The sequence below is a fragment of the Hypanus sabinus genome, chromosome 4 (genome assembly GCF_030144855.1).
Source record: "Hypanus sabinus isolate sHypSab1 chromosome 4, sHypSab1.hap1, whole genome shotgun sequence".
In the NCBI taxonomy this organism is placed as follows: domain Eukaryota; kingdom Metazoa; phylum Chordata; class Chondrichthyes; order Myliobatiformes; family Dasyatidae; genus Hypanus; species Hypanus sabinus.
In genome coordinates, this window is record NC_082709.1 from 151,662,266 (window position 1) to 151,676,492 (window position 14,227).

Here is a 14,227-nt window from a genome sequence, read left to right on the forward strand (position 1 = left end):
ATTAACAATCCTTTGTATTAATATAGCAAACAAACCATCTGAAATGATAGAAGTTTGAGAACTTAAAACAGATTTATAGAAAAGTTTGAAATGGAGATATCAAGTATAAACAAATTAAGAATTTCCAGTACACTGAATCTGTGTAATATGCATAAATTTACCCATGAAATGGACCCTATGACCCACCGTTATATTTTTGAACAAATATATTTTACGCACATATACACTGAGAAAGCAGACACTATAAATAGAACAATCAGTTTTCAAATCCAAAGCAGCTGTATGCAATCCTAATGGTCCTTGCATCTTTTGATTTAAAAACCAGTCACCATTTATAAGTGTTGATACATTTAGTGGTAGTAGTTTGCTACTTAATATAATTTTTTTGATATTTAAATATATTTACATGTTAACACAACATTACAGGGCATATTTTTTTTTAGGATGTATTAGATGTTTCTGAATTTTTCATTTATTCAAACAAGAGGTTCACGCTCGCGTTGATGGTGGATAATAAGGACATAATATCAATGGTGCTGGTGAAGCACAGCAACAACACTTGTTGGTAGCAAATAAAACTGTTAACTATATTAATCACTGTTTCTTGAAAGTGATCACTGCAATCAATAGCCTGTAACTTCCCTTTTGGAGTAGAGTTTTTAAACCATCTGTATGACTTGGCATTTTTGCTATGTGAACTGAAGTCTCAAAGGTACAGGACAGTTGCAGCTTGTATGAGCCGAAGCAAGGAGGCAGGACCCAGGCCCGAAAGTGGGGCAAGCCAATGTTTGGCCACTGCTGAAGCCCACTTGGAGGTGATTCAAAGTGGCAGAACCCAAGTGTGGAGGATAAACCAGTGTTTGACTGATGTAGTGCTGGAAAAGGTCAGGTACGGACTGAGTCGAGGTAGCAGGGCCTGGGTCTGAGAGTGAGGAAGCTGAGGTTTGGCCAGTTTAAGAGTCGGCCCAGATTGAAAAGGTCAGAATGTTGGGGCTGGATGAGAGGGAAGTGCTGATGTTCAAACTTCCTGCTCTGTGAGGTTTACTCATCTCTGCGCTGAACTGAGACTGTGGCCTGCAACGAATGGGCTCCTGGATCGGCTGTGACTGGCTTCATGGCTGTGGTCTCATTTTCATGAACTTCAGTTCTGAATGTTATTTGCATACTTTTGTTTGCACGATTTGTGCATGTTGGGTGTTTGATAGTCTTAGTAGGTTCTATTGGGTTTCTTTGTTTCGTGGCTACCTGTAAGGAGACTAATCTCAAGATTGTATATAGTATACATTGATAATAAATGTACTTTGAAATTAGTACCAGAGCTATCCTTATCTGGAAATTAAATAATTTAAAACTTAACATAATGAATCGTTTTAGTTAATGTGGTAATTTGAACTCAGTTCTGTGGTTGCAGTTCTAATTTTCTGTTTTTCTATGTTGATGTACAGACTGGAGTGATCACCTCTGATATGGTGCAGATGATTTTCTCTAATAATTCTGAACAGCAGCTGGCTGCTACTCAGAAATTTCGAAAGCTCCTTTCCAAAGGTAAAGATGTATTTTGTACAACATGACATATTTCTTTTTCACAAGATCAGAAGACAAAAGAACATTTGGCCCGTGGAGTCTGCTCTGCCACTCCACCATGAGCTAAACTATTCTCTCATCTAGTTCCAATTTCTGTTTTTCCCCATATCCCCTGATACCCTGATGAATTAGATACCTATCAATCACCTCCTTAAACACCCTCAGTTATCGGGCTTTCGCAGCTGTATGTGGCAACGAATTCCATAAATCCACAACTCTCTGGCTAAAAAAATTTCTCCTCATCTTGTTTTAAATGGGTACCCTCTAATTCTAAGACTGTGGCCTCTTGTCCTGGACTCACCCACTAAGGGAAACAGCCTTTCCACATCTACTCTGTTCAACCCTTTCAACATTCAAAATGTTTCTATGAGATCCCCTCTCATTCTTCTATACTCTAATGAATACAGTCCAAGAGCCGACAAGCGCTCCTCATACGTTAGCCCCAGCATTCCAGGAATCATCCTCGTAACTCTTCTCTGAACTCTGTCCAACATCAGGACATCTCTTCTAAGATAGGGGGCCCAAAACTACACACAGTATTCCAAATGAGGTCTCACCAGTGCCCCATAGAGCCTCATCAACACCTCCTTACTCTTATACACTATTCCTCTTGAAATGAATGCCAACATAGCATTCGCTTTCCTTACTGCCAATCCAACCTTGTGGTTAAACTTTAGGGTTTCCTGCACGAGGACCCCCAAGTCCCTTTGCACTTCTGATTTTTGAATTTTTTCCCCATCTAAATAATAATCTGCCTGATTATTTCTTCTTCCAAAATGCACAAACGTATATTTCTCAGCATTGTATCTCATCTGCCATTTCTTTGCCCACTCTCCTAAACTGAACAAGTCTCTCTGCAACCTTTCCATTTCTTCAACACTTCCTGCTCTTCCACCTATCTTGGTGTCATCTGCAAACTTAGCCACAAAACCATTTAATCCATAATCTAAATCATCGATATACAGTGTAAAAAGAAGCAGTCCCCAACACCGATCCCTGTGGAATGCCACTAGTAACTGGCAACCAACCAGAATAGGATCTCTTTATTCCCACCCTTTGCTTTCTGCCTATCAGCCAATGCTCCACCAATTCCAATATCTTTCCTGTAATTCCATGGGCTCTCATCTTATTAAGCAGCCTCTTATGCCTTTTGAAAATCCAAATACACAACATCCACAGCCTCTCCCTTGTCAATCTTATTTGAGATTACCTCAAAAAATTCCAATAGGTTGGTGAGGCAGGATCTTCCCTTCATGAAACCATGCTAGCTTGGGCCTATCTTGTCATGCACCTTGAGGTATTTCATAACCTCGTCCTTGATTGACTCCAATAACTTTCCAACTACCGATGTCAAGACTAATAGGTCTGTAATTTTCTTTTTGCTGCCTCCCTCCTTTCTTAAACAGTGTAACTACATTTGCAACCTTCCAGTCCTCCGGAACCATGCCAGAGTCTGTTGATTCCTGGAAGATCATTTCCAATGCCTCCACAATCTCCAAAGCCACCTCCTTCAGAACCCATGGGTGTAGCTCATACAGTCCGGGAGACTTATCTATCCTTAGTCCATTTAGCTTCGCAAGCACTTTCTCTCTAGTAATTTTGACTGTACCTAATTCCATTCCCTGAGACCTCTGGCTATCAGGTATGTTGTTAATGTCTTCTGCTGTGAAGACTGATGCAAAATACTCATTTAGTTCCTCTGCCATCTCTTTGTTACCCATTATAATTTCTCCAGCATCATTTTCAATCGGTCCTATATCTACCCATGTCACTCTTTCACTTTTTATATATTTAAAAAAAACTCAATATCCTTTTTTATGTTAATTGTCAACTTCCTTTCATAATTTATCTTTTCTTTCCTAATGACTTTCTTAGTTTCCTTAGTTTTTAAAAGTCATCCAGTCCTCAGTTTTCCCACTAATTTTTGCTTCTACGCTGTCTCTTTTGCTTTTATTTTAGCCTTAACCTCTCTTGTTAGCCACATTTGTGCTGTTTTTCCATTCATGATTTTCTTTTTTCTTGGAATATATTTTTGCTGCACTTTCCTTATTTCTTGTAGGATTTTCATTCAATTCTGCTCTACGGTTCCTCCATCTAGCTTACTTTTCCAATCAATTTGAGCCAGTTCCTCACTCATACCACTGTAATTTCCTTTGTTCCACTGAAACATCGGTACACCTGATACCAGCTTCTCCTTTTCAAATTTGAAACTGAACTCAATCATATTATGATCACTACTTCCAAGGGTTTCCATTACCTCTAGCTCCCTAATTGCCTCAGGTTCATTACACAGCACCCAATCCAAAACAGCCGATCCCCTGGGGACTTATGGACAAGCTGCTCCAAAAAACCATCCCTTAGGCATTCTGTAAACTCCCTGTCCTGAGATCCAGTACCTTCCTGACTTTCCCAACCCACTTTCATATTAAAATCCCCCATAATTATCTTGACATTTTTGTTTTGACAAGCTTTTTCTATTTCCAGCTGTAACTTGTAGTCCACATCCTGGCTGCTGTTTGGAGGCTTGTATATAACTGCTATTAGTGTCCTTTTACCCTTGTCATTTCTTAACTCAACCCATAAAGATCCTACCTCTTCTGATCCTATGTCCATTCTTTCTAGTGATTTGATATCGTTGCTTACCATCAGGGCCATGCCACCCCCTTTACCTACCTTCCTATCTTTCCTATACATTGTGTATCCTTGGACATTCAGCTCCCAATTACATCCATCATTTATCCATGACTCGGTGATGGTCACAATGTCATATGTTTTAACCGGTAGCTGTACGACAAGGTCATTCACTTTATTTCTAATGCTATGTGCATTTAAGTACAGTACATTTAGATCAGTATCTGTTACAGATTTTGTTATATTTCTATTGCACAGCAAATTATCCTGTTTATGTTCACCTGCCTGTCCTTCTTGCCATCTTTGGTGCACAGTATCTTTGACTTATTTCTATTTTTCTCTTTCTCGACCCTAACACCCTGGTTTCCTTCTCCCTGCCAACTTAGTTTAAACCCTCCCTAACAGCTATATTAAACAACGCTTTTCAGATAATTTAGAATGCAATCACTTCATGATCTGATGTGAAATATCAATCTCCAATGTATGTGTTTAAGTAATGCAGCCTGGCTCAGGTTAGAAATTCAGTGTGGTTAAAAAGAAATAAAGCTAGATTACTTAATCCTGTTATCATTGAAGGAGCATTTACTATACAAATGTGTGAATTGTTTTTGCATGTCAACCACATAGTGTTAAAATTTAATCAAAAGACAAATACAATCCAGCAAGAAACCTGAATGTAATATCTCTTTTTTTAAAAAAAAATAGAGCCGAATCCTCCTATTGATGAAGTCATCAACACACATGGAGTGGTTGAAAGATTTGTAGAATTCCTTAAAAGGAAAGAAAATTGCACATTGCAGGTAACTTTGGGGTATAGTATGAAATGCTGAATATAATCTACATCTTTATAGTTTTATTAAGTATGAAGTGGTGATATGTTGAACGTGGAATCCAGCTTCCCATCCATAGAATTTGCCCACACTTTTCTTGCTCTGTAACACTGCCTACGTAATCAAAGACCCCACCCACCCCAGAAATACTCCCCCCTCCAAGTAGATGAAGGTATAAAAACCTGAAAGGATTTACAGTCATGCTCAAGGATGTTGTTCCATTTTGAGACTATTGAATATTCAATAAAATGGGCTCTTGACCTCACAATCTACCTTGTATTGTCTACCTGCTCTTTACTTTCTTAGTAAATATAGCACTTTATTCTGTTTTACAATCCAGGTATTTGTATCCTGGGGATGGCCTGTATCCTATTTCTTGCAAATTACTTCTGTAGCAAAATATTTTTATAGTTCAATATTAAAATAATTATTTTAATAAAAGTTAGACTTTAGATTTTTTAAGTTTTATTTTTGTTAAGCTTTCTTTCTAATGTGAAAAATAACTGATAATAATGCTTTTTCTGTAGAGCATTTAAAAGAATACCACACATTTATTGATTTTCCTGTGTGCATACAGGATTTAATTAATTATATTTTAGTTTTGAAGATTAATTTCATTTGAGTTAACTTTAACAAATGGCAAAATGATGTTGATGTCTATAAGCGTGTAAATGTTTCCTTTAATACAGTTTGAAGCGGCATGGGTGCTTACAAACATTGCATCAGGAAGCTCATTACAGACCCGTGAGGTTATTAAGGCTGGTGCTGTGCCAGTCTTTATTGAATTGTTAACATCAGATTTTGAAGATGTGCAGGAGCAGGTAACATTTGCTGTTAATTTTGCTGCTTTCACTTAATTTTTAAATGAATTTGTCTATTTTTTAAAAAACAATTAATAGGAGTCAGTACTTTAAGTTGCATCCTGGGAATTATTGTTAGAGTTATAGCTTGGGAATAATTGTTAGTATTTTCAATTGCTAATAATTTTATAAGTAAGCTACCAAGTTAAAGAACAAGTGTTTTTGTAACAAGATGGAAAATTATTCTACAGATACATTCTTCTCTTGATTTTATTAATATGAATTGCTGGTCCATCCTCTGCTTAAGTGCCACACAGGAACTGCATAAATGCAGTTTTACGGCTACCTGATTGCAGATGCAAATTTTCAAAGGTATTCTGAGTAGCATTGAGATATATCACAATCAGGTTTATTATCACTGGCACGTGACCTGAAATTTGTTAACTTAGCAGCAGCAGCAGTTCAATGCAATACGTAATCTAGCAGAGAAAAAAATAATAAATAAACAAGTAAATCAGTTGTGTATATTGAATAGATTTTAAAAATGTGCAAAAACAGAAATACTGTATATATTTTTTTTAAAAAGTGAGGTATTGCCCAAAGATTCAATGTTCATTTAAGAATTAGCTGGCAGAGGAGAAGAAGCTGTTCCTGAATCGCTGAGTGTGTGCTTTCAGGCTTCTGTACCTCCTATCTGATGGTAACAGTGAGAAAAGAGCATGCCCTGGGTGCTGGAGGTCCTTAATAATGGACGCTGCCTTTCTGAGACACTGTTCCCTAAAAACGTCCTGGGTACTTTGTAGGCTAGCATCCAAGATGGAGCTGACTAGGTTTACAACCTTCTGCAGCTACCTTCGGTCCTGTGTAGTAGCCCCTCCATAGCTGACAGTGATGCAGCCTGTCAGAATACATGGTACAACTATAGAAGTTTTTGAGTGTTTTTGTTGACATGCAAAATCTCTTCAAACTCCTAATAAAGTATAGCCACTGACTTGCCTTCTTTATAACTACATCGATATGTTGGGACCAGGTTAGATCCTCAGAGATCTTGACACCCAGGAACTTGAAGCTGCTCACTCTCTCCACTTCTGATCCCTCTATGAGGATTGGTATGTGTTCCTTCTTCTTGCCCTTCCTGAAGTCCACAATCAGCTCTTTCGTCTAACTGATGTTGACTGCCAGGTTGTTGCTGCGGCACCACTCCACTAGTTGGCATACAGTAACTCGCTCATGTACGCACTCCTGTCACCACCTGGAATTGTACCAACATTGCTTGAATCGGCAGCAAGTTTATAGATGGTATTTGAGCTATGCCTAGCCACACAGGCATGTGTATATAGAGAGTAGAGCAGTGGGCTAAGCACACACCCCTGCGGTGTGCCAGTGTTGATCGTCAGTGAGGAAGGTATGTTATCACCAATCCACACAGATTCTGGTCTTCCGTTTAGAAAGTAGAGGATCCAATTGCATAGTGAGGTACAGAGGCCCAGGTTCTGCAACTCCTCAATCAGGATCACGGGAATGATGGTATTAAATGCTGTGCTATAGTCGATGAACAGCATCTTGATGTAGGTCCAGGTGGTCTAAAGCCGTGTGGAGAGCCACTGAGATTCTGTTTGCCGTTGCCATTGAAATTGGATCTGCTGTTGACCTACTGTAGCGATAGGCAAATTGCAATAGGTCATGGTCCTTGCTGAGGCAGGAGTTCAGTCTAGTCATGACCAACCTCTCAAAGCATTTCTTCACTGTCAATGTGAATGCTACTGAGCGATAGTTATTAAGGCAGCGCATATTATTATTCTTAGGGGCTGGTATAATTGTTGCCTTTTTGCAACAAGTGGGAACTTCAGCCTGTAACAGTGAGAGGTTGAAAATGTCCTTGAATACTCACGCTAGTTAGTTGGCATAAGTTTTCGGAGCCTAACCAGGTACTCCATCTGGACCTTACGCCTTGTGAGGGTTCACTCTCTTTAAAATCAAGAATCTTCACAGCTGTAGTTGTGTTCTCCCTTTCAAAGCATGCATAGAAGGCATTGAGTTCATCTGGTAGTGAAGCATCGCTGCCATTCAGGCTATTGGGTTTTGCTTTGTAGGAAGTAATGTCTTGCAGTCCCTGCCAGAGTTGCTGTACATCTGATGTCGCCTCCAACCTCGTTCGAAATTGTCTCTTTGCCCTTGAGATAGCGCTCTGCAAATCATACCTAGTTTTCTGGTACAGGTCTGGGTTGCCAGACTCGAATGTCACCGATCTAGCCTTCAGATGGTATACCTCCTGGTTCATCCACAGCTTTTGGTTTGAGAACGTACAGTCTTCGTAGGCACACACTCATCCATGTAGGTTTTAATGAAGTTGGTAACAACTGCAGCATACTCATCCAGGTTCGAAAATGAATCCCTGAATACAATCAAGTCTACTGATTCAAAACAGTGCTATAGGCGCTCCTCTTTGATCCTCATTGCTGGTGCTGCAGTCTTCAGTCTCTGCCTATGCTCAGGGAGTAGAAGTACAGCCACGTGATCAGACTTCCCGAAGTGAGGTTGTGGAGGAGCACAATAGGCATTCTTGATGGTGGTGTAGCAATGGTCTAGTGCAGGGGTCGGCAACCATTACCACTGAAAGAGCCATATGGACCCATTTCCCACAGAAAAGAAAACACTGGGAGCCACAAAACCCGTTTGACATTTAAAATGAAATAACACTGCATACAACTTTTTTTTTTGCCTTTATGCTATGTATAAACAAACTATAATGTGTTACATTTATGAAATTGATGAACTTCTGCACAGAAAACGAAATTACATTTCTGCATGCAACAAAAACGTTTTGAACTCCGAAAAAAAGACGTTGGGTTGAAGGTTACTCCATAGTTAGCCTACCTTCGATCGAAAAATTAGAGGAAATAGCGCACTGGCGGGTGTCAGGGATTGGCAGTAGTGACATATATTAATAGCGATAAAAAAACACGTAGCGGTGTGCTACACGCAGCACTAAGATAACGACACTGCAGTCAAACATAACTTTATTCGAACTAAACAGCCTTGCTTTAAAGCCTCCCTCAACCTGCCCCCCCGTGGGCGCGGATGCTCCAAAAGACACGTACTCACAAACCCCCGTAGGCTATCTCCCTTAGCCGGAACGGTGGCTAATTGTGAGCCGGTTCGGATGTGCCAGGAAATGGTGTCGCCACAACATTTTATTTAGATTGTACAAGATCACCATAATCTTCAGATTTCGAATTACATTTCAAAAACTAACAAACCACGGGGAGCCGCAGCACAGAGATGAAAGAGCCGCATGCGGCTCCGGAGCCACTGGTCTAGTGTGTTTCCTCTGATACTGAAAATGATCTGTTGATGGTAGTTGCTTAGTGATTTTTTTTCAGAGTGACCTGGTTAAAATCTCCCAAAACGAAGGTGAAGGCGTTGGGGTACACTGTTTCGTGCATGTTGATCCCATTACTCAGATGATCTAAAGTGTAACGCTTACGCGACAGGCTGGTATATGTCTAGGGGAAAAATTCCAGCCACTCTACAACCCCGCCTCCCATATACGTAGGTGCTATGGAAAACAAGTTAATGTAGCGTCACACACACAATATCAAGCGCTCTCACCAGATACAGTTATAGAATATACTTTAAAGATTTTACTAGAACTAAATGATTACTAATAATACAGTATATATGAAAGAAAAGAAAGTAAAAGGTGCCAATACTGATCAGAGTTCACTCAATCTAGTGCACGTCGTTGGAGCTCAACCATCGAACTATTCGACCACCCTTCGCTTCAGCCGTTCTCCACGACCTCGCACCTGGGACCACCGGAAATGGTCGACCAAGCAGTGTGGCACACGTCCACCTTCTTCGGTGTCTTCTTCCCTGCTCCCGAAAAGACAGCGAAACCCCAGCTCTCAGACCCACAAGAAAAAAATTACATCCAACCCCATTGGTTAACAAATGAATACAATCCCCATTATCAGCAACCCTAAGCCTAAACAGACTGCGAGAAGCTTTGAGAATGCTCTGCCAGACAATGCTCTCTCTCCAGTTAGCATAACAAAGAAGCAGTTTTACTTTTAACAAACAAAGAAGCCATTTTGATTAACATACGCAATACATCTGCTTGACATTGGCCTGAGGTGGAATGTAAACTGCTTCCAAAATGACCCCAGAAAACTCCCATGGTGGGTAAAATGGACAGCACTTTACTGCTAGATATTCCAGGTCTGGTGAGCAGAATTGGGACAGCACTGATATATTTGTGCACCAAGAAGAGTTGATCATGAGGCATACTCCTCCACCTCTGCCTTTGAGACACTCTATAAATCTATCCTGACAGTGTATGGTAAACCCGTCGATCTGGATCACTGTATACGGTACGATTCCGTGAAATAAAGGACACACATGGTCCTAATATCCCTCTGGATCAGCACCCTGGATCTGAGATCATTGGTTTTATTCATCAAAGACTACACATTCAGCAGCAAGATAGTCGGTATAGGGAGTTTAAAACCCCGTTTCCTTAAACACACTTGTAACCCTGATCTACATCCGAATTTCTTCCGAGGTGTTCTCCATGGGCACTAGTGACCACAATCGGTGTTGCTTCCGTCGGTTTTAAGCAGCGATAGTTTGTTTAAATGCATTAAGACATCTTTGTTGACTGTACTAACCTCGGAAGCTGTTGTGCTTTTTAGCTGTATCAGACTGAAATGGGAGTATTTAATTGTGTCCGTTGAGAGTACTGCTGCTACTTGAGTTGCGCCTAGGCAACCTGGAAGTATATAAAAATATACTAGGCATGGAAGTATATATAAATGGTTCAATGACCTTTGAGGAGTGAACAGTGACAGTGGAATTATTTTGGTGATTGGTCTGAGGCTTCAATATAATTATATGGTCTAAAAATTAATTCTCCTGATTATTTGATATTATAAGGCTTGTGCAGGCATCCATGAATAATGATTGAATACTTGTTATTCAGAATTGTACTATATGCTGTGTGAAGGAATTGGATTGCACACCAAGATGTCTTAATGTCTTTATGTTTTCAATTGCAGGCTATCTGGGCACTAGGGAATATTGCAGGGGATAGCACCATGTGTAGAGATTATGTGTTAGATTGTAACATACTTCCTCCTCTCATTCAGTAAGTAATTTGAGTTTTTATGTGAAAATTTACAGCTGAATTAGAATTTTATTGCAAAGGGATATCATATGTTTTTCAAGCTTTGAGAGAAATGTCTTTGTATTAAACGTTGAATTTTTCTCAGTTTTAATAAAACTTCCGTTTGCATGTGTGATGTAATTAGGACTTTTTTGTGCTTTTCTGACTTCACCTTTTTAAGTGACTTAAGTATCTGTTAAATGTTTTATAGGGACCTTTTTGACCAATAATAATTTGATGAATGTTAGTTTTAAGCATTTTGGTTGTCAACCAAGCCAGAGAATGTTGGTGCTTTTTTTTTGTCTCTGAGATGCTACAATTGCAACTAGGCTGAGTTCTCTTGTCTGTCCTCACCTACTCTGCCACCCCCACTCCCATTGTCTACCCAAGCAGACAGGGAAACAAAGCAAATATTGCTTTTTAAACAAAGCAAGCAGGTTGCTCGAGTGTATTTAATAAAATGCTCAAATATTTGGAAATCTATGTTTATGAATGTAGGCTTCTTTGAGGTATTTCAATCTGTTAATCTGATTTATCTTTGTTCTTCAACATTCAGGTTGCTATCAAAACCCAATCGATTGACAATGACAAGGAATGCTGTCTGGGCACTATCAAACTTGTGCAGGGGGAAGAACCCTCCTCCAGATTTTTCAAAGGTGTGTCTCCTGTATTGTATCAAAACTATTTATTTCAATCTTTTTTAAGTAACTAGAATATGCAATAGAAAATGTTTCCATTTCACAAATTGTGATGGTTGAATTGTCCCGAGTAACTTTTCGAAACCAGCTTAGGAAATAATTCTGAAAGTACAGATGAGTCAAGACCACTTTACATCACCATCAAGAAGGCTTGCCATGCCATTCCATACCACGCTTTGGCAAGTTGGACCATCAGGCTGTAGCGGCACCATTAGTGAGGATAAACAGGTATGATCAAGGGTCATGGAGGAGTGCTTACAGAGCTGCTTTGGATCAGTAGATTAGATGATATTCAGGGATTCATCTTTGGATATGAATGAAAATGCCTCAGTTATCACTATCTTCATCAAGGTGTGTGGCTTCAAGAATATACTGGACATACCCAAACCCGAAACCCTGAATGAATAAGGAGATTCACAGTCCACTGAGGACTAGATGTCTGGTGTTCAAGACTGCTAATCCGGAACCCTACAAGAAGTCCAGGTACAATCTGTGGAAGGCTATCTTAAGAGCAATTCCCTGCAGCATCTGGTGACCCTGTGATATGTCTCAGGCAAATGTTGGGACATATTTCAATAGGGTGAACCCTCGCAAGGCATCAGGCCCCGATGATGTATGTGGCAGAGGACTGAAAACTGGCTGGAATGTTCAAGGACATCTTCCCCATCACTGCTGCAGTTGAAGGTTTCCATCTTTTTCAAAATGGCATCAATGATACCAGTGCCAAGAAGAGCAGGGTGAACTGCCTCAATGACGATTGCCTGGTAGCACTCATATCTACTGTGATTAACTGCTTTGAGAGGTTGGTCATGGCTGGAATTCCTACAAAATTCTTCAGAGTCTCGTCTACTGTTCATTCATTTCTAGGGATGTTGCCTGACCAACTGAGTTCCTCCAGCATTTTGTATGTGTTACTCTGGATTTCCAGCATCTGCAGAATCTCATGTGTTTAGCATTAACTTCTGTCTGAGCAAGGACTTGACCCATTACAATTTGCCTACTGCCACAATAGGTCTACAGTGGATGCAATCTCATTGGCTCACCAGTCAGCCTTGGACTGCCTGGATAACAACAGTACTTAAGCCATGTTGCTGTTTATTGATTACACCTCAGTGTTCATTACTATCATCCCATCAATACTAATCCACAAGCTTTAATACCTGAGCCTGTATACTTTCCTCTGCAACAGGATCTTTGACTTCCTTATTGGGTGATCACATTCAGTGTGGATTGAAAATGACGTGTCCTTGTTGACAATTAATATGGGAGCACCTCAAGGATGCATACTTAGCCCGCTGTTCTATTCTTTCTACATATAATTGGGTGGCTAGGCAGAGCTCATGAACACCTATAAATCTGCTGATTACATAACTCTTCACAGAATTTCTGATGATGAAGAGATTGGCTGGTTGAGTGGTGTCACAACAATAACCTGCACTAACGTCAGAAAGACCAAGTAACTGATTGAGAACTCCAAAAAGGGAACATTGGGAGAGCACACAGCAGTCCTCAAGGGGTCAACAGTGAACAAGGTGAGCATCTTCAAGATTCTGGGCATCAGCCTCTCAGAAGATCTATCCTGGGCCTCACATATACATGTATATTGATGCAATCCCAAAGAAAGCATGCCAGCAGCTATATTTCATTAGGAGTTTGAACAGATTTAGCATGGTCAACAGAGACCTCAGCAAATTTCTATAGATGTGCTGTGGAGAACCTTCTGAGTGGTTGATATGGAGGCTCCAATGCACAGGATTGAAGATAGCTGCAGGGAGTCATAGATTCAGTCAACTCGATCAAGGGCATTTGCCTCCCCACCATTGAGGACATCTTCAAAAGACGGTTCTCCAGGAGAACAGCATCCATCACCTTGAACCCTCTCCATCCAGGACATGATCTCTTCTCATCACTACCATCATGGAGGAGGTACAGGAGCCTGAATACTCACAATCAGCATTTTAGAAACAGCTTCATCCCTTGTGCCATTGGATTTCTGAATGGTCAATGAACACAACCTCACTATTTTGCTCTCTTTTTGCACTTTATATTTTTACATATTATTGTAAATTAAATCTTTTTTTTATATATTATCCTGTAGTGCTGCCACATAACAGCAAATTACATGACATGTCAGTGATAATAAACCTGATTCTGATATGGATATAGGGGTAATTTTCCAAGGAATGAAATGTGAAACAGATTATTGGTATAATGTTACCTATGTTACAGGGTAATGTATACTGGTTCATTCTGATATTTGTCTATGTGATGAATTGTTGAACCATATAAAACCATGGTTCATATGAACCATGAACTTAGAAATACAGTTGCAAGAAAAAGTTTGTGAACCCTTTGCGATTATCTGAGTTTCTGCAGTAGTTGCTCTTAAAAATGTGGTCTGATCTTTAGCTATGTCACAATAGACAAACACAATCTGTCTAGGCTAGTAACACACAAACCATTCTGCTTTTCATATCTTTATTGAACACATTGTTTAATCATTCACAGTCCAGGCTGGAA

The 14,227-nt window shown here is 39.9% G+C and overlaps 1 protein-coding gene across 3 annotated transcripts in view; it reads left to right on the top strand.

Annotated features, from left to right (window-relative positions):
• LOC132393331 (importin subunit alpha-5) overlaps window positions 1-14,227 on the top strand; it is a 61,310-nt gene that overhangs the window by 21,668 nt on the left and 25,415 nt on the right. For all 3 annotated transcript variants that reach the window (XM_059968431.1, XM_059968432.1, XM_059968430.1), the window contains 5 exons: window positions 1,446-1,545; window positions 4,921-5,015; window positions 5,735-5,866; window positions 10,903-10,991; window positions 11,566-11,665. In XM_059968431.1, the coding sequence (XP_059824414.1) occupies window positions 1,446-1,545; window positions 4,921-5,015; window positions 5,735-5,866; window positions 10,903-10,991; window positions 11,566-11,665 (516 nt within the window). The remainder of the gene's footprint in view (window positions 1-1,445; window positions 1,546-4,920; window positions 5,016-5,734; window positions 5,867-10,902; window positions 10,992-11,565; window positions 11,666-14,227) is intronic.